This window comes from Nesoenas mayeri (assembly GCF_963082525.1).
Source record: "Nesoenas mayeri genome assembly, chromosome: 28".
In the NCBI taxonomy this organism is placed as follows: Eukaryota; Metazoa; Chordata; class Aves; order Columbiformes; family Columbidae; genus Nesoenas; species Nesoenas mayeri.
This window is the reverse complement of record NC_137558.1, coordinates 1,185,685-1,209,223: the sequence shown is the minus strand read 5'-3', so window position 1 is coordinate 1,209,223 and position 23,539 is coordinate 1,185,685. Positions and strand designations below refer to the sequence as shown.

At 63.0% G+C, this 23,539-nt stretch overlaps 4 protein-coding genes across 5 annotated transcripts; 3 read left to right on the top strand and 1 right to left on the bottom strand.

The window, feature by feature from the left end:
- Window positions 1-834: 834 nt before the first annotated feature.
- Window positions 835-2,845, top strand: NFE2 (nuclear factor, erythroid 2; the record flags this gene model as incomplete). The annotated part of the gene is made up of 4 exons (XM_080360560.1): window positions 835-883; window positions 1,122-1,250; window positions 2,422-2,586; window positions 2,636-2,845. Exons 1-4 carry the CDS (start codon window positions 869-871, stop codon window positions 2,843-2,845), a joined length of 519 nt encoding a protein of 172 aa, XP_080216686.1. The 5' UTR covers window positions 835-868.
- A 2,802-nt stretch (window positions 2,846-5,647) lies between these two features.
- Window positions 5,648-11,395, bottom strand: HNRNPA1 (heterogeneous nuclear ribonucleoprotein A1). 2 transcript variants are annotated; one of them, XM_080360584.1, is made up of 10 exons: window positions 11,252-11,395; window positions 9,896-10,012; window positions 9,520-9,666; window positions 9,204-9,414; window positions 9,002-9,094; window positions 8,800-8,922; window positions 8,525-8,701; window positions 7,150-7,272; window positions 6,427-6,489; window positions 5,648-5,882 (listed from the first exon to the last, which is right to left on the bottom strand). In XM_080360584.1, the coding sequence occupies exons 1-9, from the start codon at window positions 11,264-11,266 to the stop codon at window positions 6,434-6,436; spliced, it is 1,062 nt and encodes a 353-aa protein (XP_080216710.1). In that variant the 5' UTR covers window positions 11,267-11,395; the 3' UTR covers window positions 5,648-5,882; window positions 6,427-6,433. The 2 variants fall into 2 exon arrangements, with proteins under 2 accessions (XP_080216710.1, XP_080216711.1); XM_080360585.1 differs by having other exon boundaries at window positions 8,800-8,892.
- A 359-nt stretch (window positions 11,396-11,754) lies between these two features.
- CBX5 (chromobox 5) lies at window positions 11,755-17,886 on the top strand. The gene is made up of 5 exons (XM_080360528.1): window positions 11,755-11,879; window positions 13,398-13,553; window positions 15,430-15,613; window positions 17,290-17,387; window positions 17,482-17,886. The coding sequence occupies exons 2-5, from the start codon at window positions 13,417-13,419 to the stop codon at window positions 17,630-17,632; spliced, it is 570 nt and encodes a 189-aa protein (XP_080216654.1). The 5' UTR covers window positions 11,755-11,879; window positions 13,398-13,416; the 3' UTR covers window positions 17,633-17,886.
- A 650-nt stretch (window positions 17,887-18,536) lies between these two features.
- Window positions 18,537-23,288, top strand: SMUG1 (single-strand-selective monofunctional uracil-DNA glycosylase 1; the record flags this gene model as incomplete). The annotated part of the gene is made up of 4 exons (XM_080360559.1): window positions 18,537-18,717; window positions 20,183-20,530; window positions 21,411-21,947; window positions 22,971-23,288. Exons 2-4 carry the CDS (start codon window positions 20,249-20,251, stop codon window positions 23,286-23,288), a joined length of 1,137 nt encoding a protein of 378 aa, XP_080216685.1. The 5' UTR covers window positions 18,537-18,717; window positions 20,183-20,248.
- Between the last annotated feature and the right edge of the window lie 251 nt (window positions 23,289-23,539).

The window sequence follows — 23,539 nt, the reverse complement described above, 5'->3', positions numbered from 1 at the left end:
GGGCACAGATAGAATGCAGGCAGGGACAGGTAGGGACAAGAAGGGACGGGCAGGGTAGCCAGGGACAAGAAGGGACCGGCAAGACACAGGCAGGACAGGCAGGGACAAGAGGGGACAGGCAAGACACAGGCAGGGGCAAGAAGGGACAGGCAAGACATAGGCAGAACACAGGCAGGGACAAGAAGGGACAGGACACAGGCAGGACAGGCAGGGACAAGAAGGGACACGACACAGGCAGAACACAGGCAGGGACAGGCAGGGACAGGCAGGACACAGGCAGAACAGGCAGGGACAAGAGGGGACATGCAGGACACAGATAGAACACAGGCAGGGACAGGTAGGGACAAGAGGGGACCGGCAAGACACAGGCAGGACAGGCAGGGACAAGAGGGGACAGGACACAGGCAGAACACAGGCAGGGACAGGCAGGGACAGGCAGAACACAGGCAGGGACAGGCAGGGTGTCCTGGCCGAGCGCCAGCGCGTTGGTGACACGGGGACCCGGCTCAGCCCCGGGCGGGAACAGCCGGAAACGGCCCCAACGGCTGCGGGGAGCGGGGGGGACATGGGGACACACACACACACACACACATTGGGGGGGGGGGGGGAGGGGGGTGGCGGCGACGCCGCTCGGTCCTTGTGCAACGTCCCGGCGTTGGGCAACGCGGTGGCGCAAGGTGGGTGGCGCCTGGGGGCACCCATGGGTGGGGGCATCGCTCCCCCCATTGCACCCCATTACCCTCGCTGCACCCTGAAAGCAGAAGTGGGAGCGGGAAGGGACCCAGGCGTCCTGCGGAGGGGTCAGTGTGTGCCCCCCCCATAACCCCTTATCTGGGGCGGCAGGAGGAGGCGACGCTGCAGCTTCGACATGGGGGACCCCGAGGTGAGCGGGGGGGTCTCAGAGGGTGGGGGTCGCACTGGGGAGGGTTGAGGGGGGGTCTGTGTGTCTGGGGGGGTGTGACATGGGAGGTCAGGGTCATGGGTGGGGACTGAGGGGGGTCTGGGGATGATTCGGGGACTGAGGGGGGCGCTAGGACCCGGAGGGCTCCTGGGGGGCCATGGGGGCGGGGCTATGGGCCGCCTGCAGCCAATCAGAGCCAACGAGGCGCTTTGTCCCACAGACGCTGGGGGCGCTTGGGGAGCTGGGGGGGCGGTACCTGCCCTTGGCTCCGCCCACAGCCCCGCCCCCGCCGGGCCCCGCCGAGGTGGAGATCACGTGGCAGGAGATCCTGTCGCTCAGCGAGCTGCAGGTGGGCCACGCCCCCTCAGTGTGGCCACGCCCCCTCAGTGTGGCCACGCCCCCCTCCGCAGGCTCCTACCGCCCCCTGCCGGCCACCAGGGTGCACCCCAAAACGTTCCTGCCTTGAGACCCCCATTATATCCCCCCACTGCACCCCCCTGCCTCTGAACCTTGAGACCTCCATTGTACCCCCCCCCCTCATTGCACTCACCTCCCCATAGCACCCCTGAGACCCTCATTATACCCTCCCACTGCACCCCCCTGCCTCTGACCCCCCTGAGACCCCCATTGTAACCCCCCCCAATTGCACCCCCCTCCCAATTGCACCCCCCTCCCAATTGCACCCACCTCCCCCTGGCACCCCTGAGACCCCCATTATACCCCCCCACTGCACCCCCCCTCCCAATTGCACCCACCTCCCCCTGGCACCCCTGAGACCCCCATTATACCCCCCCACTGCACCCCCCCTCCCAATTGCACCCACCTCCCCCTGGCACCCCTGAGACCCCCATTATACCCCCCCACTGCACCCCCCCTCCCAATTGCACCCACCTCCCCCTGGCACCCCTGAGACCCCCATTGTAAACCCCCCACTGCACCCCCCTCCCAATTGCAGCCACCTCCACATAGCACCCCTGAGACCCCCATTATAACCCCCCCCAATTGCACCCACCTCCCCCTGGCACCCCTGAGACCCCCATTATACCCCCCAACTGCACCCCCTGCCTCTGAACCCCCTGAGACCCCCATTATAACCCCCCCCAATTGCACCCCCCTCCCAATTGCACCCGAGACCCCCATTGTAACCCCCCCCCAACTGCACACCCCTCCGAATTGCACCCCCCTCCCAATTGCACCCACCTCCCCCTGGCACCCCTGAGACCCCCATTGTAAACCCCTCACTGCACTCCCCTCCCAATTGCAGCCACCTCCACATAGCACCCCTGAGACCCCCATTATACCCCCCCACTGCACCCCCTGCCTCTGACCCCCCTGAGACCCCCATTGTAACCCCCCCCTAATTGCACCCCCCTCCCCCTGGCACCCCTGAGACCCCCATTGTAACCCCCCAATTGCACCCCCCTCCCCTGGCACACCCATTGTCCCCACGCCCATCCCCTGACCCCCCCCCAATTTCCTCCCCCCGGGCCACCCCCCCCTGACCCCCTTTCTCCCCCCAGGGTCTGGACGTGTCACCCGCCCCCCCCTTTCCCCCCCGCGCCCCCTCCGCTCTGCCCCCCCGCTCCGCCGCTGCCGCCGCCCCGCTGGCCGCTGCCGCTGCCGCCCGAGGCGCTGGTGGCTCTGCCGGCCGAGTCGTTCCGAGCCGCGCTGGGCCGGGCGCGCCTGTCGGGGGCGGAGGTGGCGCTGGCCCGCGACATCCGCCGCCGCGCCAAGAACAAGGTGGCGGCGCAGAGGTGCCGGCGCCGCAAGCTGGAGGCGATCGCGGGGCTGCGGGAGGAGCTGGGCCGCCTGGGGCGGGAGCGGGAGCGGCTGCTCAGGGTGCGCGGGGGGCTGCGCAGGGACCTGGCCAGGGTGGCGGCCATGGTGCGGGGGGCCATGGGGAACGGGGGGGGGCCGGGGAACGGGGGGGGGGCTGGGGGATGAGGGGGTGATGGGGAGTGGGGGGGTCCTGGGGAATGGGGGGGTGATGGGGAGTGGGGGGGTCCTGGGGAATGAGGGAGTCCTGGACAATGGGGGGGTCCTGGGGAATGAGAGAGTGATGGGGAGTGGGGGGATCGTGGGGAATGGGGGGGTCCTGGGGAATGGAGGAGTCCTGGACAATAGGGGAGCCCTTGACAATGCGGGGGTCCTGGGGAATGAGGGAGTGATGGGGAGTGGGGGGGTCCTGGGGAATGGGGGGGTCCTGGACAATAGGGGAGCCCTTGACAATGCGGGGGTCCTGGGGAATGAGGGAGTGATGGGGAATGGGGGGGTCCTGGACAATGGGGGGGTCCTGGGGAATGAGGGAGTGATGGGGAATGGGGGGGTGATGGGGAGTGGGGGGGTCCTGGACAATAGGGGAGCCCTCGACAATGGGGGGGTCCTAGGGAATGAGGGAGTCCTAGACAATGGGGGGGTCCTGGGGAATGCAGAGCTTATGGGGAATGGGGGGGTCTTGGGGGACAGGGTGGTCCTGGACAATGGGGGGACGCTGGGGGTGCTGGGGAATGGGGGGGGTCCAGGGGGATGGGGGGATCTTGGGGCCAATGGGGAATGGGGGGACCCTGAGGAATGAAGAGCTGATGGGGAACGGGGGGTTCTTGGGGGCCCTGGGGGTGCTGGGGAATGGGGGGGTCCCAGGGAATGTGGAGGTGATGGGGCACAGGGAGGTCTTGGGGGACAAAGGTATCCTGGGGGACATGGGGGTGACAGGGAATGGGGTGCCCCTGGGGGTGCTGGGGGACATTGGGGTCCTGGGGCACAGGGGGGTGATGGAGGATGAGGAGCTGCCCCCCCCCAAAAGCCTTGGGCTGCACCTGGCACCCAATGCAGGGGGCACATTGGGGGAATGAGGGGGGGCTGCACCCCATGGGGAGCGGGGGAGGCTTGGGTGCACCCCAGAGCACCCCTGTACCTGATGGGGTGCTGGGGGGCCCTTGGGTGCTCATGGTGCCATTGTGAACCCCATAGAGCCCAAGGGCACCACTGGGTGACCCCTGTGCCCCATGGCACCCTTGGGTGACACCTGAACCCCCTGGGGTGCTGGGGGGTCCTTGGGGTGACATCTTGTACCCCACAGAGCCCCACAGCACCCTTGGGTGCCCCCTGCACCCCACTGCACCCTTGGGTGCTCCCACATCCCCAGAGCCCAATGAACCCAGGGTCCTGTCCCCAGTGTCCCCTGTACCACCCCGGGGTGTCCCCAGCACCCCCCAGCTCTGCAGGTGACATCCTGGGGACACCCCATCACTGTCACCTCTATAAACAGACAATAAACCAGCTTGGATGGGGCCAGCACCTGTGTCACCTGTCACCTCCTGTCCCAGCACCCTGGGGTGACACATTCCTGCCACCTCTATTCCTTCTCTGTCCCTCCAGGGCAAGGAGGTGTCACCCTGTCACCTTAATTCAGGTGACACATCCGTTACTCCTTCCCAGCCTGGGGTGTCACAGCCTGTCACCTCCTGTCCCTGTCTCCTGGGGTGACATGTGGCTCTCACTTTCCCTGTGGTCCCCACAACCTCATCCCCCCCCTTCTCTGTCCCCATTTTGTCCCCTCGCTTCTCAGCCCCAGCCCTGTCCCCTCTGTCCTCATCCCTTCTCCTGCTCCCCAGTGCCACCCTGTCCCCTCCATCCTTGTCCCCATCATCTCAATCACAGAGTCACCCTGTCCCCTCTATCTTTATCCCCATCATCTCCATCACTTCCCCATCACAGTGTCACCCTGTCCCCTCCACCTTTATCCCCATCATCTCCATCACAGTGTCACCTTGTCCCCTCCATCCTTGTCCCCATCATCTCCATCACTTCCCCATCACAGTGTCACCTTGTCCCCTCCATCTTTATCCCCATCATCTCCATCACAGTGTCACCCTGTCCCCTCCACCTTTATCCCCATCATCTCCATCACAGTGTCACCCTGTCCCCTCCACCTTTATCCCCATCATCTCCATCACCTCCCCATCAGTGTCACCTTGTCCCCTCCACCCCTGTCCTCTCCCTGTGCCCACAAACGGGTCACAATTACAAAAACACCCTTTTTAAAAATTTATTTACAACCCCCCCGCCCCCCCCCGGCGAATCCAACACCTCAGGGGTCCCACGGGCGCTGTAAAGAAGGGGACAGTTGTGAGGGGGGTGTCCCCAACCCCAGGGGTGCTCCCAGTTTCCCCTCACCCCCCCACATTGTCCCCACACTCACCTGTTGCTGCCCATGGGCTCATTTACCAGCAGCTCCTAGAAGAGCAAAAAGTGGGTGTTAGTGACATGGGGGGGTGACAAGGGACAATAGGGAGGGGACAGACACAGAAACTGCTCTTACCTACAGCGTCCGCGGTGCTGCGGGGGGGGGGAATTGGGATTTTGGGGTGGGGTGAGGGGGGTGACACCAAAGGGACGCTATCGGGGACAAGTTGGGAGGTGGCAGCTTGAAATTGGGGTGATTGTTGTGGGGAGGAGAAGGAAAAGCCTGAGCTATTATTCTGGGGGGTGTGCACCACAGGATGTGAGTGTGGAGCTTTGAAATATGGCAAAATCTAATTAAAAAGGATTATTTTCTATATATATAAAAAAAAAAAAAAAAAAAAAAAAGAGACATTTATTCAGCGTCAGGTTGTGTTACAGTCAGCGATCGTGTTACAGTCGGCGATCGACAGCACGGGCGCGCAAATAAAAGCGAGGCCCCAGGGTTGGGGGGTTTTTGGCCTCGTCGGAATGCTTCCACGGCACAGAACAAACTAAAAGGAACCTGGTTGTACAATTAATTAATTACTGAGTCACAAAAAAAAAATAATACACAGTCCTTGGTGGGTTGGGGGGATCGCGGAGGAGACGCTCGTGTCCGAGGACGTGGTGGCGTCATGGTGGGGGGGTGGCCACTGATCCCCCCACACGCTGCCAAAGGGGCCGCGGTCACAAGCGGTGTCACCTGCGGCGGCCCCGTCACCTCTCTTGAATCGCCTCTCCCGCTAAGCGTGGTGTCCTGTGGATAACAGGCAATGACGTTAATCTAAAAGGTGCAGCAGGTTAGGAAAGAGATTGAAGGGCTGAGCGGGTCCAAAGAGCAACAAGACTGGGGAGGGGATTGAACACAAGCCCTATGGGGAGAGGCTGAGGGAGCTGGGCTTGTTTAGTCTGGAGAAGAGGCTTAGAGCTGAGCTCAGCGCTCTCTAGAACTACCTGAAGGGCAGTTCTAGCCAGGTGGGGATTGGGCTCTTCTCCCAGGCATCAGCAATAGGACAAGGGGGCACGGGCTTAAACTCTGCCACAGGAAATTTAGGCTGGAGATTAGAAAGCAATTCTGTGCAGAGAGAGTGGTCAGGCATTGGAATGGATACCCAGGGAGGTGCTGGACTCGCCATCCCTAGAGGTTTTTAAGCTGAGCTTGGACATGGCGCTTAGTGCAATGATCTGGTAAACAGACTGGAGTTGGACCAAGGGTTGGACTCGATCTCTGAGGTCTTTTCCAACCCAGTCGATTCTGTGATTCGGGGGGGGGTTATGTGTAGTTTAATATTGGCGCTCACCTGGGTGTTAAAACCTCCTGCCGCCGCCGTAGCTGCCGCCGCCGCTCGAGCTGCCGTAGCCGCCTGTGTAGAGGGGGGAAAAAGGCTTTAAAAATGCTGCTTTTTTGCAGGTACGCACCCAAAATGATCTAAAAAAGCGCTGTGTTAGTGCTACAAATGCAAAATAAACCAACACGGGGACATTTGGTGGCTACAGAAGGGGATTTGTGGTGGCTTCGGGTTCCGTCAGCGACACAGCGCGGTGACGGCGCTTTTAAAAAGGTTCTTTTTTAAAGCATTTTTGTGATGTTCAGGGTGTAGTGTTGCCCAGGTGGCCAAAAAGCCACCAGCGATGAGCGTCCCCCACTGTCCTGGGGAGCAGTTTTGGGACCCTCAAAATAGTGGCGCCGAGATGACCTCAGGGCTCAAAATGTGGCACCAAAATCACCTCAAACCATAAAATTTCAGCCCGAGGGCACCAAAATCACCTCAAAACACAGAATGGTGGCACCAAGGCCACCAAGGTCACCTCAGGGTTCAAAATGGCAGCACCAGGGGTGGTGGGATCACCTCAGCTGACAAAACTGGGGTACCAAGATGACCTAAACCCACAAAATTGTGGCCTCAGGGGCACCAGAATCACCTCAGGGCTGGAGAAGGTAGTAAAATAATCTCAAAACAGAGAATAAGGGCACCAAAATTTTGGGGGAGACAAGCAAACACCCCACCCCACCCCGGACTCACCGCCGCCATAGGGGCCCGAGCTGCGCCCCCCAAAATTGCCGCCCTTCATGGGGCCGAAGTTGGACGCCTGGTTGTTGTAACTGCCGAAGTCATTGTAGTTCCCCCCGCCGCCAAAATTGCTGCCTGGGGGGGGAAGGAAAGGAGGGAGAGGGTGGGTATGGGGAACTGGGGGATACCTGAGGGTCTGGGGGGGGCTAATGGGGAGACTGGAGGCACTGGGGAGATTGTGGGGGGGTTAATGGGGAGCACAGAGCCACCCTATGGCCGGGGGGGGGTTTAACTGGGAGCTCAGAGTGGGGTCTAACTGGGAATGCAAACTAGTGGTGGGGCATCCAGGCATGGGGGGGTGTACCTAGGGACCGGGAGGCACTGAAGGAATTGGACCCATTGTCAGAATGGGGTCCAACTGGGAGCCCAGAGGCACCAGACGAATTGGGGAGGGGGTTAATTAACAGGGAGCAAGTGGGAGCCTGTGGGTCCCCCCCTGGTTTAACTGGGAGCATCCAGGAGTGTTCAATGGGGGTCTGGGGGCACCCCACTGTCAGAATGGGGTCCAACTGGGAGCCCAGAGGCACCAGACGAATTGGGGAGGGGGTTAATTAACAGGGAGCAAGTGGGAGCCTGTGGGTCCCCTCCTGGTTTAACTGGGAGCATCCAGGAGTGTTCAATGGGGGTCTGGGGGCACCCCACTGTCAGAATGGGGTTTAACTGGGAGCCCAGAGGCACCAGACGAATTGGGGAGGGGGTTAATTAACAGGGAGCAAGTGGGAGCCTGGGGGTCCCCCCTGGTTTAACTGGGAGCATCCAGGAGTGTTCAATGAGGGTCTGGGGGCACCCCACTGTCAGAATGGGGTTTAACTGGGAGCCCAGAGATCTGGGAGGGATTTAACAGGGAGCCTTGGGTGGGGGTGTTTAATTGGGGGTCTCTGGGCACCCCACTGTCAGAATGGGGTTTAACTGGGAGGCCAAAGCCAACCAGAGATCTGGGGGATAGGGGAGGATTTAATGGGGAACCCAGAGGCACTGTGAGCTTTGGGGTGATTTAACTGGGAGCCCAGTGGCCTGGGAGGGGGTTTAACTGGGAGCCTGGGGGAGTGTTTAATTGGTGATCTGGGGAGGGGGCACACTGTCAGAATGGGGTTTAACTGGGAGCCCAATGGCCTGGGGGGGTGGTTAACTGGGACCCCAAAGGCCTGATTGGGGGGGGGTGTAGTGGGGAGCCCAGAGATCTGGGGGAAGGGGATTAACTGGGATCCTAAAGGCACCCAGAGGTCTGGGTAGGTGTAACTGGGAGCCCTGGGAGGGGGGGTTAACGGGGAGCCTGGAGTCACCCCATGGCCCAGAGATACATTTGGAGGTCTGGGGGGGTTCCCACCTGTCCCTGCTTCAGAGAGGCCGTTCCGCACGGCGAGCGCAGGTCCCCGTGCCGGGCGCCGGCCCCCGCTGCCGCCGCCGAAACCGCCGCCACCGTTGTTGTAACCGTCGTAGGTGCTGCCGCCGCCATAGCCCCGGTTGCCGCCCGAGTAGCCGGGGCCGCCGCTGCCGCCGTAACCTGAAGGCGGGGAGAGAAGAAAGAGCTGGGGGCTGAGCCACATGTCAGTGTCCCCAAGGGGGGTGGCAGCTGATGTGTGTCTCCCCAGAATCACTCACCGCGGCCACCGAAGTTCCCGCCGCGATTGAAGTTGTCGTTACCGCCAAATCCGCCTCCGCGGCCGCCGCCGAAGTTACCGGATCCACTGCGGCCTAGGAGAGGGGGCGGCGGGGGGGGACAGCCTTTAGGAACAGCACAGGCAGCGGGTTTAGCGGCGGCGGGGGGGTGGGTTTGGGGGGGCACACCGGGCCGTGGGCTCACCTCGCTGGCTGGCCGAGGCGCTGGCCATCTCCTGCTTGGAAAGCGCCTTCCGCACCTCGCAGTTGTGCCCGTTCACCGTGTGGTACTTCTGGACTGCGGGGTAGGACGTAAAACTTAGGGGTGTGGGGTAAAACTTTGGGGCGAGGGTAAAAAGCATAAAATGGGGCGCCTCGCTCATTTTCGGCGCACGTCTCGGACTTACTGACTATCTTGTCGACGGAGTCGTGGTCGTCGAAGGTGACGAAGGCGAAGCCGCGCTTCTTGCCGCTGCCGCGGTCCGTCATGATCTCGATGACTTCGATTTTGCCGTATTGGCCGAAATAGTCCCGCAGGTGATGCTCCTCCGTGTCCTCCTTGATGCCGCCCACAAAGATCTTCTTGACTGTGAGGTGGGCGCCGGGGCGTTGCGAGTCCTGCGGGGACACCCCAGGGTGGGTTTGGGGTCTGGGGAGCGCCCCCCCTGGTGGCGTTTCACCCCCCCTCAATTGGGGACAATGACAGCGATGTCCCCTCCGTACCTCTCGGGACACGGCTCTCTTTGGTTCGACGACTCTGCCGTCCACTTTGTGTGGCCGGGCGTTCATGGCGGCGTCAACCTCCTCCACCGAGGAATATGTGACGAAGCCGAAGCCTCGTGAGCGTTTGGTGTTTGGGTCCCTCATCACCTATGGGGACGGGGACGCGTCAGTTGTGTGATCCCCCCCCCCCAAAATAAAGCACCCACCCCCCCTTCCATAGGGATGTGAATCCATTCCCTCCACTCCCCTCTTTACCCTGTCAGTGCTGGGTCACTGACAGCTGTCACTTGTCACCTACCCCTCTACATAGTGGTTCTGGGGACAGAAAGGACATGTGGGGGGCACAAAGGGGGTGTTTTGGGGGGGGGGTCCTTACCACGCAGTCGGTCAGGGTGCCCCATTGCTCAAAGTGGCTGCGGAGACTCTCGTCTGTGGTTTCAAAGCTGAGGCCGCCGATGAAGAGTTTGCGGAGCTGCTCGGGCTCCTTTGGAGACTATGGGGACAAGGGTGTGAGAAAGGGGGACACACACACCCCCCTAATTCCTACATGGGATCCCCTTGTGCTGTCCCAGCTCCAGGGAGGCCCTGGCACCCCAAACTTCCTCCCTGGGGTCCCCACAGCTCCAGGGAGGCCCTGGCACCCCCAGTCCCCCCTCACTGAGCCCCCTCCGCACTCCATCTTCTCTGTTTGCAACTCTCATCACCCCCAAATCTTCTCTATGGGGCTTCCTCATGCTCCTCCAGCCCCAGGGGGCCCTGTCATACCCAGCACTGTCCCCAGCCCTGGGGAGACCCCATCACCCCCAGATCCCACCTATGGACGTATCCAAGCCCCCCAAAACCCCCTGGGGACCCCAAACTTCACTTATGGGACCGACCAAGCCCAGGGGGTCCCCAGCCCCACTATGAGGCTACAGCCCCCCCGCAAGGGGCCTGAGACCCCCAAAGTGAATCTGTGGGGCCACCCAGGCCCTACGGGGACCCTGAGCACCCCAACCTCTCATCTGTGGGGCTGCCATGGCCCCAAATGGACCCTGAGCCCCCCAACCTCTCATCTGTGGGGCTGCCATGGCCTAAAATGGACCCTGAGCCCCTCAGCCCCCCTCTGTGGGGCAGAGCAGCCCCTGAGCCCCCCAAACCCCTTCTGTAGGGCCACCCTGGCCCCAAATGGACCCTGAGCCCCCTCAGAGCTCATCTCTGTGACACTGCAGCGCCCTGAGCCCTCCAACCCCCACCTGCGGGGCCGCCTAACCCTCAAGCACACCCTAACCCCCCCCTAAATGCCACCTAAAGGGCAACCCCGACCCCAAGTGGCCCTGATTCCCCGCCAAGCCCCCACTTTGGGGGTGGCCGGGGTCTCTACGGGGCTGTGGGGCGAGGGCCCGGCCCCTCGCTCTGCGCATGCGCGGAGCCGCCGCCATCGCCCACCCGAGCACAAAGAGCGCGCACGTGGCCCCGCGCGCGGGGCGCCGCGGCGGGGAGAGGGAGGGAAGGAAGGAGGGGGGAAGAGCCGGCGCGCGCGCGCGCGCGCGCGCGGGGTCTGCGCATGCGCCGCGGAAGCCCCCCGGCGCGCAGCGGGGCGCCGGCGCCTGCGTAGTGAGGGGCGGGCGGGCGGCGCGCGCAGGCGCGGTGCGCGCGGCCCGCGCGGCGGCAAGAGCGGGGCGGCGGGGGCGGGGAGGCCGCGGCGGGAGCGAACGGCGGGGCGGGGCCGGGGGGCGGCGGGGGCGCTTACCTCGGACTTGGCCATGGCGGCGGCGCGGGGCTGGGCGGGCTGGTCGGCGGGCGGCTCAGCGCGCGATGCTCCCTCTGCGAGGCGCCGACACAGAAAGGGGCCGAGCGACGAGAGCGCCGCCGCCTCACTCCACCGCCCCCGCCGTCCGCCCGCCCCCAGGCCGCTCCCATTGGGTGGTCCCGCCCGCGCCGTGCCCCCACACCGCCTCCTATTGGGCGGTGGGTCTGAGCAACGCGGCCTCATTGGTGGCGCCCGGCTGCTCCGCCCGCGAGCCCGCCGCTGGTTGGCTGCGGCGAGGGAGGTCCCGCCTCCGCGGCTCACGGATTGGGCGACACGGACACGGCCCCGCCCTGCGCCGCTTTTCCCGCTCCCGCCCGGACACTCCCCCGCGCTCCTCCGATTGGCTCCCTCGCTGGAGATCCCGCCTATCGCCTCCCTCTCATTGGCTAGAACCTCGGCTCGGCCCTTGCCATTGGCAGGCGCGGCCGTCGCTCAGCGCTGCCCGGCGGCGGGCCCGGCGCAGGTCGGCGAGCGTGGCGCGGTGAGCGGCAGCAGCAGGGCGCGGTGGCGCCGCGGCGGCGAGTCCCGGCGGCGGCGAGAAGGGGCCGCCCGGCCGCCAGCGCCCAAGGTGGGTCTGGCTCGGCGCATGCGCAACGCAGGGCTGGGGAGGGGGGGGGGGAGGGAAGGCGGGCGGACGCATGCGTGGAGCGCGGCCGGCGGCGCCTGCGCGCTGCGGGCGGTTTTGGCGGGCGGAGCGGCGGTGGCTCGGAGGGGCGGCCAGACCGCGGCGGACGGGCCCGCGCCGGAGCCGCTCCCCGCCCAGGTAGCGGTTGCGGGCGGTGGACGAATGGAGGGGTGGGGCAGGACAGGGGCGGGTCCGGCCGGCGGGATGGGCAGGCGCGCCGGCCAATGGCAGCGGCGGAGGGGCGGGACGGCGCCATGAGTGACGGTTGGCCGGGCCAACGGCGGTGGGAGGGGGAGACGGGGCGGGGCGGCGGCGAGCGGCGGAAGGCTCAGCCAATCAGCGAGCGGCCGCCGCGGCCTCGCCAGCCAATGGGGAGAGGTGGCGCGCTGTTCGCCCCGCCCCCGCGGCCTGTTCCGTTGTGCGGCAGCGGGAGCGGGTCCGGGCTCCACAGCCCCCGGGGTTTGGGGCTGGAGAGCCGGGACCACCCCGTCCGAACCGGTGCTTTTTAACCTCAAACCAGCTCTTTTTATTTGCCTGAAAACAGCGCTTTGTCTCAAAACGCCTTTTTTTGCATCAAAAGTGGAGCATTTTCCCTCAAAACGGCGCTTTTCTTTTGTTCCTCCGGGACTCCCGGGGGCGGCTTTAGGGATGCGACGCCCCAGGGTTCTGTTGCCGTCCCTTTTACACCAAAAACCCGCCTTTTTTCAATCAAAACCTCCCCTTTTGTACCCAAAACCTCCCCTTTTACACCCCAAACCTCCCCTTTTATACCCCAAACCTCCCCTTTTACACCCAAAACCTCCCCTTTTACACCCAAAACCTCCCCTTTTACACCCAAAACCTCCCCTTTTATACCCCAAACCTCCCCTTTTACACCGCAAACCTCCCCTTTTACACCGCAAACCTCCCCTTTTACACCGCAAACCTCCCCTTTTATACCCCAAACCTCCCCTTTTATACCCCAAACCTCCCCTTTTACACCCAAACCCACCCCTGTGAATCACACCCAGCCCTGTCAGGAGATGCCCCCCCAGGAAACAGAGAACATGAAGAATTTCTTGGCCCTATTACTATTTTTAGGGCTGAATTTAAAGAAAAAACGCTTAACCCCCACATTTTAGCTGCGTGTCTTAAAACCTATTGTTCTTAACCCCCTTTTCTTTCTTATAACCCTGAGGTTTAAACCCAGGGGGGTTTTACCATTAAGCAGCAAAATGCTGTTGGTTGGGACCATGGGGTCCCCCCCTCATTGTTTCCTCATTAACCCCCCCAAAAAATCCTCCAAAAAAAAAAAGAGGAAAGTGCGTTATAAATTAGTAAAAACAGGCTTTTCAGACTCATTTTTAGGGGTTTTAAGGCAAATCACGCAGGGAGGCGCTGGAGGGTTTGTTGGTTTTAAGGGTTTGGGGGGTGATGGGTGGTAGGGGGGTCCCCACTAACCGCATCTTATCCCCCCCTCAGGACCCTTGGGCGCTGCGCTATGGGCAAGAGGAGCAAGCGGGCAGCCGACAGCTCGTCCTCGGGTGACGAGGAGGAGTATGTGGTGGAGAAAGTCCTGGACCGGCGCGTGGTGAAGGGCCAGGCCGAGTACCTGCTCAAGTGGAAGGGCTTCTCCGAGTGAGTTGGGGACAGGACAGGGACGATTGTCCTGCCCTTGGGTCATAGCGTAGGGGAAAAGGGAGCTGGGGGTCCTGGGGACAGCAGGGTGACCATGAGCCAGCACTGGCCCTTGTGGCCAGGAAGCCAATGGGACCTGGGGTGGGTTAGAAGGGGGTGGTCAGTGGGTCAGAGAGGTTCTCCTGCCCCTCTGCTCTGCCCTTGGAAAAAGGGTTTAGTTCAGATATTATCAGGATATACTTGGCGAACATACACGTATACATATATATATATTTATATATATACATATAATATATACAGCCATAGCACCCTGAGAATCCCTGATCTGGGAAGCTAAGCAGGGTCGGTCCCGATCAGTACTTGGATGGGAGACCAGCTGGGAATCCCGGGTGCTGTGGGCTGAGCCAGCACTGGGCCCTTGTGGCCAGGAAGCCAATGGGACCTGGGGGGGTTAGAAGCGGGGGGTCAGTAGGTCAGAGAGGTTCTCCTGCCCCACTGCTCTGCCCTTGAGAAAAGGGTTTAGTTCGGATACTATCAGGATATACTTGGGGAATATATATATATACATACATGTGATATATACAGCCATAGCACCCTGAGAATGCCCGATCTCATCTGATCTCGGAAGCTAAGCAGGGTCAGGCCCGGTCAGTACTTGGATGGGAGACCAGCTGGGAATCCCGGGTGCTGTGGGCTGAGCCAGCACTGGCCCTTGTGGCCAGGAAGCCAATGGGACCTGGGGTGGGTTAGAAGGGGGTGGTCAGTAGGTCAGAGAGGTTCTCCTGCCCCTCTGCTCTGCCCTGGGGAGACCACACCTGGAATCTTGTGTCCAGCTGTGGCCCCTCAGTTCCAGCAGGACAGGGAACTGCTGCAGAGAGTCCAGCGCAGCCACCAAGATGCTGCAGGGAGTGGAGCATCTCCCGTGTGAGGCAAGGCTGAGGGAGCTGGGGCTCTGGAGCTGGACAAGAGGACACTGAGGGGGGACTCATTGCTGGGGATCAATATGGAAAGGGGGAGTGTCAGGAGGATGGAGCCATTGGTGACAACCAGGGACAGGACAAGGGGCAATGGGTGCAAACTGGAACACAGGGGGTTCTGCTTAAATATGAGCAGAAACTTGTTCGTGGTGAGGGTGGCAGAGTCTGAACAGGCTGCCCAGGGGGGTTGTGGAGTCTCCTTCTCTGCAGACATTCCAACCCGCCTGGTTCCTGTGTAACCTCATCTGGGTGTTCCTGCTCCATGGGGGGATTGCACTGGATGAGCTTTCCAGGTCCCTTCACCCCCTGACACTCTGGGATTCTGTCAAAAGGACCTGGGGGTGTTGAACATGAGCCAGAGTGTGGCCCAAGAGGCCACCAGCACCCTGGTTTGTGTCACCAGTGGGACCAGGGCAGTGACCGACCCCTGCTCTGATGAGGCCAAACCTCAAATCTTAGGGGCGGTTTTGGGAGCCTTGAAATGGTGAGATCGCCTCAGGGGTCAAAATACAGCACCGGGGGCATGAAAATTGCCTCGAAACACAAAATTGCGGCCTCAGGGGCAACAAAATCGCCTCAAAACACAGAACGGTGGCCCCAGGGGCTGCAGAATCACCCCATGGCAAGAAAGACCTTGAGGAGCTGGAGTGAGTTCAGAGAGGGAACAGAAGGAGCTGGAGAAGGAGATTGAGGGTGGAAATTTGGGGTGATTTCTTCCCCAAAGGGCTGTCGGGCATTGAACAGGCTGCCCAGGGCAGTGATGGAGTCACCATCACTGGAGGGGTGAACAGACGAGGTTCTCGGGGACATTTTAGGATCGGGGTAACGTTTGGACTCGATTTTGAGGGACTTTTCCAACCCCAAACGACTCTGTGGTGACAATGGTGACTCAATGACAGGGAACACAACACTTGGGAGCCGGAGAAGAACCTGGATTGCCCGGAGCTGATCTCGGAGTTTATGCGCAAGTACAAGAAGATGAAGGAGGGAGACGGGAACAGACCCCGCGAGAAGGCGGAGGGAGCCAAGAGGAAAGGGCTGCCCGGCGGAGGGGAGGACGCCCGCGCCAAGAAGAAGAGAGAGGTGAGGGGACAGGGGACGGGCAGCCGGTGGCCCAGGTTGGGGACAGGGACCTAGGGATTGGGGACAAGGACCCAGGGATGGGGACAAAAATCCAGGGATGGGGACAGGAGCTCAGGGATTGGGGACAGGTGACCAGGGATGGGGACAAGAATCCAGGGAGGGGGACAGGAACTCAGGGATGGGGACAAGAATCCAGGGAGGGGGACAGGAACCAAACATCCCCATGATGGGGACAGGTGACCAGGTGTGGGGACAGGTGACCAGGGATTGGGGACAAGAACCCAGGGAGGGGGACAGGAACCCAACATCCCCATGATGGGGACAGGAACCCAGGGATGGGGACAGGAACCCAGGGATGGGGACAGGTAACCAGGTATGGGGACAGGTAACCAGGGATAGGGACAAAAATCCAGGGATGGGGACAGGTGACCAGGTGTGGGGACAGGTAACCAGGGATGGGGACAAGAATCCAGGGAGGAGGACAGGAACCCAACATCCCCATGATGGGGACAGGTGACCAGGGATGGGGACAGGTGACCAGGTGTGGGGACAGGTGAACAGATGTGGGGAAAGGAACCCAGGGATGGAGACAGAAACCCAGGGATGGGGACAGGAACTCAGGGATTGGGGACAGGTAACCAGGGATTTGGGACAGGTAACCAGGGATTGGGGACAAGAATCCAGGGAGAGGGACAGGAACCCAATATCCCCATGATGGGGACAGGAACACAGGGATGGGGACAAGAATCCAGGGCTGGGGACAGGAACTCAGGGATTGGGGACAAGAACCCAGGGATGGGGACAGGTGACCAGATGTGAGGACAGGTGACAAGAGATGGGGACAAAAATCCAGGGACAGGGACAGGAACTCGGGGATTGGGGACAGGTAACCAGGGATGGGGACAAGAATCCAGGGAGGGGGACAGGAACCCAACATCCCCATGATGGGGACAGGAACACAGGGATGGGGACAGGTAACCAGATGTGGGGACAGGTGACCAGGTGTGGGAAAGGAACCCAGGGATGGAGACAGAAACCCAGGGATGGGGACAGGTGACCAGGGGTGGGGACAAGAATCCAGGGATGGGGACAAGAATCCAGGGATGGGGACAGGAACCCAACATCCCCATGTTGGGGACAGGAACCCAGAGATGGGGACTGGAACCCAGGGATGGGGACAGGTAACCAGGTGTGGGGACAGGTGACCAGGTGTGGGGAAAGGAACCCAGGGATGGGGACAGGTATCCAAGGATTGGGGACAAGAATCCAGGGAGGGGGACAGGAACCCAACATCCCCATGATGGGGACAGGAACCCAGGGATGGGGACAGGGGACCAGGTGTGGGAACAGGTGACCAGGTGTGGGGACAGGTAATGAGGTGTGGGGACAGAAACCCAGGAATGGGGACAAGAAACCAGGGGTGGGGACAGGAACCTGGGGATGAGGACGGGTGACCAGGGACTGGGGACAGGCACACAGTGTCCCCATGATGGGGACTGTCACCCAGCCATGGGGACAGGCAGCTGCCATCCTCCCAATGGGGACAGACACTCATTGTCACTGTAATGGGGACAGATCCCCAACCCTGTGACCTCCAGCTATGGCACAGCAGGGCTGTGTCCCCTCCCTGTGTCCCTGTCACCCCAAAACCCCCTTTTTTCCCCCCAAATCCACAGAGTAACGACATCGCCCGGGGCTTCGAGCGGGGACTGGAGCCCGAGAAGATCATCGGTGCCACCGACTCCTGTGGGGACCTCATGTTCCTGATGAAGTGGTGAGGCCACCAGCGTGTCCCCAAGGGGGGGTGACCGCCACCTGTGTCCCCCAGGACCCCCTGACCCCCCCTTTATTTGTGTCCCCCTTCGCAGGAAGGACACAGACGAGGCCGACCTGGTGCTGGCGAAGGAGGCGAACCTCAAGTGTCCCCAAATTGTCATCGCGTTCTACGAGGAGCGGCTGACCTGGCACGCGTACCCTGAGGACACGGACAGCAAAGAGCGTGACACCCCCCGGAGCTAAGGCGGCCCCCCCCGCCTGTACATAGCCCCCCCATCATCTCGTGTGTGTCACCCCCTCTGTGTCCCCTCCCCGCAGCCCCCCTGGGGACAGGGGAGGGGACACTCAAACCCTGGGAGGGGACACAACACAACGTTTCCCCCCTCACTCCTCTTTGGGGGGTGTCTGAAGGGGGGCACCCCCTCACTTTCCCCCCCTCCCCTCTAGACCAGGGGGTGGGGCAGGTTTGGGGGGCTCAGCCAACCCCCCCCTTTTTTTTTTTTGCGCTGTTTTTCTAAAGTTGGTGTTTTTAGCCCCCTGGGGTGTCACTGTCCCCCTGTGTCCCCCCCCAAAATATTTCCACACAATAAACAATCACTTTTCAGGAGCCGCCGCTTTGTCTGGGGGGTGGGCGTGACTGGGGAGGGGGGGTGGGTCACCAGTATGTCCCAGTTCACCCCAGTACGGGGTCGGGTGGCGGTTTCTCCCGTAAGAAAAGGGGCGGACCCCGCGCTCGGACGCCTGGGTCCCCCCGTTCGTGCCTCTGGCGCCACCCGGTGGCCACGCCGCGGCACCGCAGCGCGGGGAAACGGCGCCACCGCGGTGGGCGGGGCCAAGGGGAGCCAGGGGGCGGGGCCTCAGCGTAGGGTCACGCCCACTCCCCGCCGCGGCCCCGCCCGCCTCCACCAGGGGTCGCCGTTGTGTCGCAGAAGCCCGCGCGGCACCGCCCCTCCCTCCCTCCGCGAGGAAGGGGCGGGGCGTGCGGAGGCCACGCCCCCTCTCTGTACTCCCTGTGGGGTCACGTCCCCCGTGTGTGTGTGTGTGTGTGTATGTGTGGTGTGTGTGTCCCGTTGTCACGCGTGTCCTGGTGTGTGTGTGTCCCCCCCCCCAGCCCCATGGGCGTTCCCGCCGCAAAGCACCATGGGAAACTCCGCGCAAGCAGACAAAGAGCCGGGCCCCGCCCACCCGCGCGGGGCACGCCGGGAAGGTGGCGGAGGGAGTGGGCGGGGCCAGCCGAAGCTTTAACTCCCGGCAGGCGCTGTGCTGGGGTCAGGGGTCAAGGGGCGGGGCCGGCGGGAGCGCGGCCGGGCCGCCCGCGCTGCGCACAGGTATGCTGAGGGGGGGGGGCGGTGTGACGTATTATGACGTAATGCTACGTCATTGGAGGACTGGGGGGGCTGCTGAGGGGCGGTTGTGGGGCGGGGCGCGGGTAACGGGGCGCTCGGTGGCCCCGGGAGCGCAGGGGACGGGACAGAGCAGCGGGGGCGCTTCCCTCCCCCGGGTCAGGGCCGGAGGGGCCGCTCTGTCCCCCCCGGGGTCTCCGCGTCACCCCCGGGGTCTCCCTGTCACCCCCCGGGGCTCCGCGTCACCTCCCGGGGTCTCCCCGTCACCCCCCAGGGCCTCTCTGTGTCCCCTCACGTTCTCTCTGTCTACCCCGGGCATCTCTTTGTTGCTCCCTGGGGCTTCCCCCTGTGCCCCCCCCCATCATGTCCCTGTTCCCCCAGGGCCACCGTGTCCTCTCCAACATGTCCCTGTGTCCCCAGGACCACCCTGTCCCCCGTGTCCCCCCCAACATGTCCCTGTCCCCCCAGGGCCACCCTGTGCCCTGTGTCCCCCCCCAACATGTCCCTGTCCCCCCAGGGCCACCCTGTCCCCCGTGTCCCCCCCAACATGTCCCTGTCCACCCCCAACATGTCCCTGTCCCCCCAGGGCCACCTTGTTCCGTTCCCCATGTCCCCCCCCAACATGTCCCTGTCCCCCCCAACATGTCCCTGTCCCCCGGGTCCCCCCCAACATGTCCCTGTCCCCCCAGGGCCACCCTGTCCCCTGTGCCCCCCCCGAACATATCCCTGTCCCCCCCCAACATGTCCCTGTCCCCCGTGTCCCCCCCCCAACATGTCCCTGTCCCCCCAGGGCCACCCTGTGCCCCCACAAGATGTCCCTACTCCCCCCCAGGGCCACCCTGTCCCCCCATAACATGTCCCTTTCCCCCCAGGGCCACCCTGTCCCCCGTGTCCCCCTCCAACATGTCCCTGTCCCCCCAGGGCCACCCTGTCCCCCGTGTCCCCCCCCAACATATCACTGTGCCCCCAGGGCCACCTTGTCCCTCGTGTCCCCCCCCAACATGTCGCTGTCCCCCGTGTCCCCTCCAGCATGTCCCTGTCCCCCCAGGGCCACCCTGTCCCCCGTGTCCCCCCCCTCAACATGTCCATGTCCCCCCCAACATGTCCATGTCCCCCCCAACATGTCCCTGTCCCCCTAGGACCACCCTGTCCCCCGAGTCCCCCCCCAACATGTCCCTGTCCCCCCAGGGCCACCCTGTCCCTCGTGTCCCCCCCCAACATGACCCTGTCCCCCCAGGGCCACCTTGTCCCCCGTGTCCCCCCCCAACATGTCCCTGTCCCCCCCCAACATGTCCCTGTCCCCCCAGGGCCACCTTGTTCTGTTCCCCATGTCCCCCCCCAACATGTCCCTGTCCCCCCTAACATGTCCCTGTCCCCCCTAACATGTCCCTGTCCCCCCCAACATGTCCCTGTCCCCCGTGTCCCCCCCAACATGTCCCTGTCCCCCCAGGGCCACCCTGTCCCCCGTGTCCCCTCCTGCAGGGATGACACCCCGGGGCACAGGCCGGCGGTGACGATGACGGAGCCGGAGCCGCTGCCGGCGGATGATGACGAGGACGCCGAGGATGAGGAGGGTGCCGCAGGGGACCTGGCGGGGCGGTTCCTGCGGCTGGAGCGGGAGCAGGACGCGGAGCTGCGGGCGCTGTCGCCCTTCGGGGCGCCCGTCACGCACGTGTACCACCCGCTGCAGTACGCCTGGCAGCCCCACCGCCGCTTCGTGCGCCGCTACCTGCGCACCCCGAAACGCGTCCTGTTCCTCGGCATGAACCCCGGCCCCTTCGGCATGGCCCAGACCGGGGTACGGCACCGCGGGGCGCCCGGTTCATCCCTATGGGGCTCCGGGTCAGGGAAACTGAGGCACGGGGGTGCTCATGGGGTGCCTGGGGGGTCCCAGTTCATCCCCATGGGGTATCAGGTGGGGGAAACTGAGGCACAGGGGTGTCCAGAGGATCCCAATCCGACCCCATGAGGCCTTAAGTGAGGGAAACTGAGGCACGGGGGTGCTCATGGGTTGTCCAGAGGATCCTAATCCATCTCTATAGGGCATCAGGTGGGGGAAACTGAGGCACGGGGATGCTCATGGGGTGCCTGGGGGTCCCAGTTCATCCCCATGGGGTATCAGGTGGGGGAAACTGAGGCACGGGGGTGCCCAGAGGATCCCAATTCAACCCCATGAGGCCTTAAGTGAGGGAAACTGAGGCATGGGGGTGCTCATGGGGTGCCTGGAGGTCCCAATTCATCCCCATGGGGCATCAGGTGGGGGAAACTGAGGCACAGGGGTGCTCAGAGGGTCCCAATCCAACCCCATGGGGCATCAGGTGGGGAAACTGAGGCACGGGAGTGCCCAGAGGATCCTAATTCATCCCCATTGGGCATCAGGTGGGGGAAACTGAGGCACAGGGGTGCCCAGAGGATCCCAATCCAACCCCATGGAGTATCAGGTGGGGAAACTGAGGCACAGGGGTGCCCAGAGGATCCCAATTCATCCCCATGGGGCATCAGGTGGGGAAAGTGAGGCACAGGGGTGCCCAGGGGACACCACACACTGTCCCCATCCACCCCACAGAGCCCCAGCCAAGGGAAACCGAGGCACAGCATCACCCTCAGAGCTATTTTTGGGTACCAGATCCCCTCAACACCCCCAAACACCCCCCTAACCCCTTTATCTTGTCCCTCAGGTCCCCTTTGGCGAAGCCTGGCACGTACGGGAGTGGCTGCGCGTCACCGGCGCGGTGACAAAACCCCCCGGCGAACACCCCAAGCGCCCCGTGCTGGGGCTGAGCTGCCAGCGCTCCGAGGTGAGCGGCGCCCGTTTTTGGGGGCTCATCCGCGCCCTGTGCCCCGACCCCCACATCTTTTTCCGCCACTGCTTCGTCCACAACCACTGCCCCCTCCTCTTCCTCGCCGCCAGCGGCCGCAACGTCCCCCCCACCGAATTGCCGCCCCCCGAACGCGACCGGTTGCTGGGACCGTGCGACCGGGCGCTGGCGCGAGCCGTGGGGCTGCTGGGCGTGGGGCTGGTGGTGGCCGTGGGGCGCTTTGCCGAGCGCAGGGCGCGCCGGGCGCTGGTAGGGGCGCCCGTGAGGGTGGAGGGGTTACCCCATCCCTCCCCCCGAAATCCCCGCGCCAACCGGGGCTGGGAGGAACTGGCCAAGGCCAGACTGGGGGAACTGGGGGTGCTGGAGTTGTTTGGGGGGCAGGGGGAGGAGGGGACTGTGCCTCAGTTATCCCAGTTGGGTGGAAATTTGGGGCAGCTCCCAGTCTCCCCAGTTTAACACTACATTTTTTTCCCTGTAAAATGGCCCTTTTTGGGTTTCTTAGGGTTTTTTAAGCTTTTTAACCGCGGGGTCTAGGGCGCTGTGTGCTCTTGGTGGGGGAAACTGAGTCACAAGGGGACCCCTGGGTGCTCTGTTGTATCCTCCCGTGCCTCAGTTTCCCCTGTTGACAATAAACGCTGCATCCCTCATGCCTTGGCCTCGGGGTGTCGTCATTGGGGTGTCACTTGGGAGGTCCCTGCTGTTGTCACCACCCTTCTTGAAAGCACCCATGGGTTTGGGGGTGCGGGTATGGAGGGGACACAGGGGCTGGGGGGGACACAGAGGCAGCTTTGAGGGGGATGTGGGGGACACAGGGACCTTGGGGGGGACACAGGGCTGGGCAGGGACACATGAACGTCTCCCCAAGTGTCACCTGGGTGGATTTGGGTCCCTCTCTCCTTCCGTTCCTCCTTCGTCCCTCCATCTCTCCTTCCTCCCTGTTATCCCTCTCCCTCCATCCACTCTCCATCCTTCCAGCCCTCCCTCCTTCCCCTTCATCTTCCCTCCTTCCTCCCTGTCCCTCCCTCCTTCTTCCCCTTCATCCTCCCTCCTTCCTCCATCTCTCCTTCCCCTCTTCCTCCCTCCTTCCTTCTGCCGCTGGGGCGCTGGGTTGAACTGGGAAGGCGCTGGGTTGAACTGGGAAGGCACTGGCCTGCCCGCAGCCACTGGAGCCGGTTGTGTGGAGCTGTGGCCTCTGGGCTGGTTCTGCCGGGAGAAGCCGCTAGAGAGAGGCAGAGAGCTGCCGGCACCGCAGCCCGGCCTCGAACCGCCGCCTCGGCCCTGGCTCCAAACCCCAGGCCTGGCACCGCAGCCCGGCCTCGAACCGCTGTCCGGGCCGCACAGCCCCGCCGTGACTCCGCACCCGGGCCGCGAACCCCGGGCCCTCTGACAGGGTCCTCGGAGGCGGAGCTTTGCTGAGAGACTGGTGAGCTGGACTGGGATGAGCTGGACCGGGATGTGTGGGACTGGGATGAGCTGGACCGGGATGTGTGGGACTGGGATGAGCTGGACCAGGATGTGTGGGACTGGGAAGAACTGGACCGGGATGTGCGGGACTGGGATGAGGTGGCCTGGGATGTGTGGGACTGGGAAGAACTGGCCTGGGCTGAACTGGACTGGGCTGAACTGGACTGGGATTTGCTGGACTGGGCTGTGCAGGACTGGGCTGAACTGGGCTGGGATGAGCTGGACTGGGCTGAACTGGGCTGGGCTGTGCGGGACTGGGATGAACTGGACTAGGATGTGCAGGACTGTGATTTGCTGGACTGGGATATGTTGGACTGGGATGAACTGGACTAGGATTTGCTGAACTGGACTGGGATGTATTGGACTGGGATGAGCTGGACTGGGATGAACTGGGCTGGGCTGTACTGAACTAGGATGTGCTGGACTGGGATATATTGGACTGTGATGAACTGGACTAGGATTTGCTGAACTGGGCTGGGATGAGCTGGACTGGGATGAACTGGGCTGGGCTGTACTGGACTAGG

Excerpts from the sequence above, each read along its gene's own strand:
- HNRNPA1 (XM_080360584.1), bottom strand. Across the intron at positions 9,415-9,519 it reads AGAGAGCCGTGTCCCGAGAG|GACTCGCAACGCCCCGGCGC; the intron begins GTACGGAGGGGA and ends GTGTCCCCGCAG. Across the intron at positions 6,490-7,149 it reads CTCGGGCCCCTATGGCGGCG|GCGGCTACGGCAGCTCGAGC; the intron begins GTGAGTCCGGGG and ends CCCTCTACACAG.
- CBX5 (XM_080360528.1), top strand. The coding sequence starts at position 13,417 with ATGGGCAAGAGGAGCAAGCGGGCAGCCGACAGCTCGTCCTCGGGTGAC. Across the intron at positions 13,554-15,429 it reads AAGTGGAAGGGCTTCTCCGA|GGAACACAACACTTGGGAGC; the intron begins GTGAGTTGGGGA and ends ACTCAATGACAG. Across the intron at positions 15,614-17,289 it reads GCGCCAAGAAGAAGAGAGAG|AGTAACGACATCGCCCGGGG; the intron begins GTGAGGGGACAG and ends CCAAATCCACAG.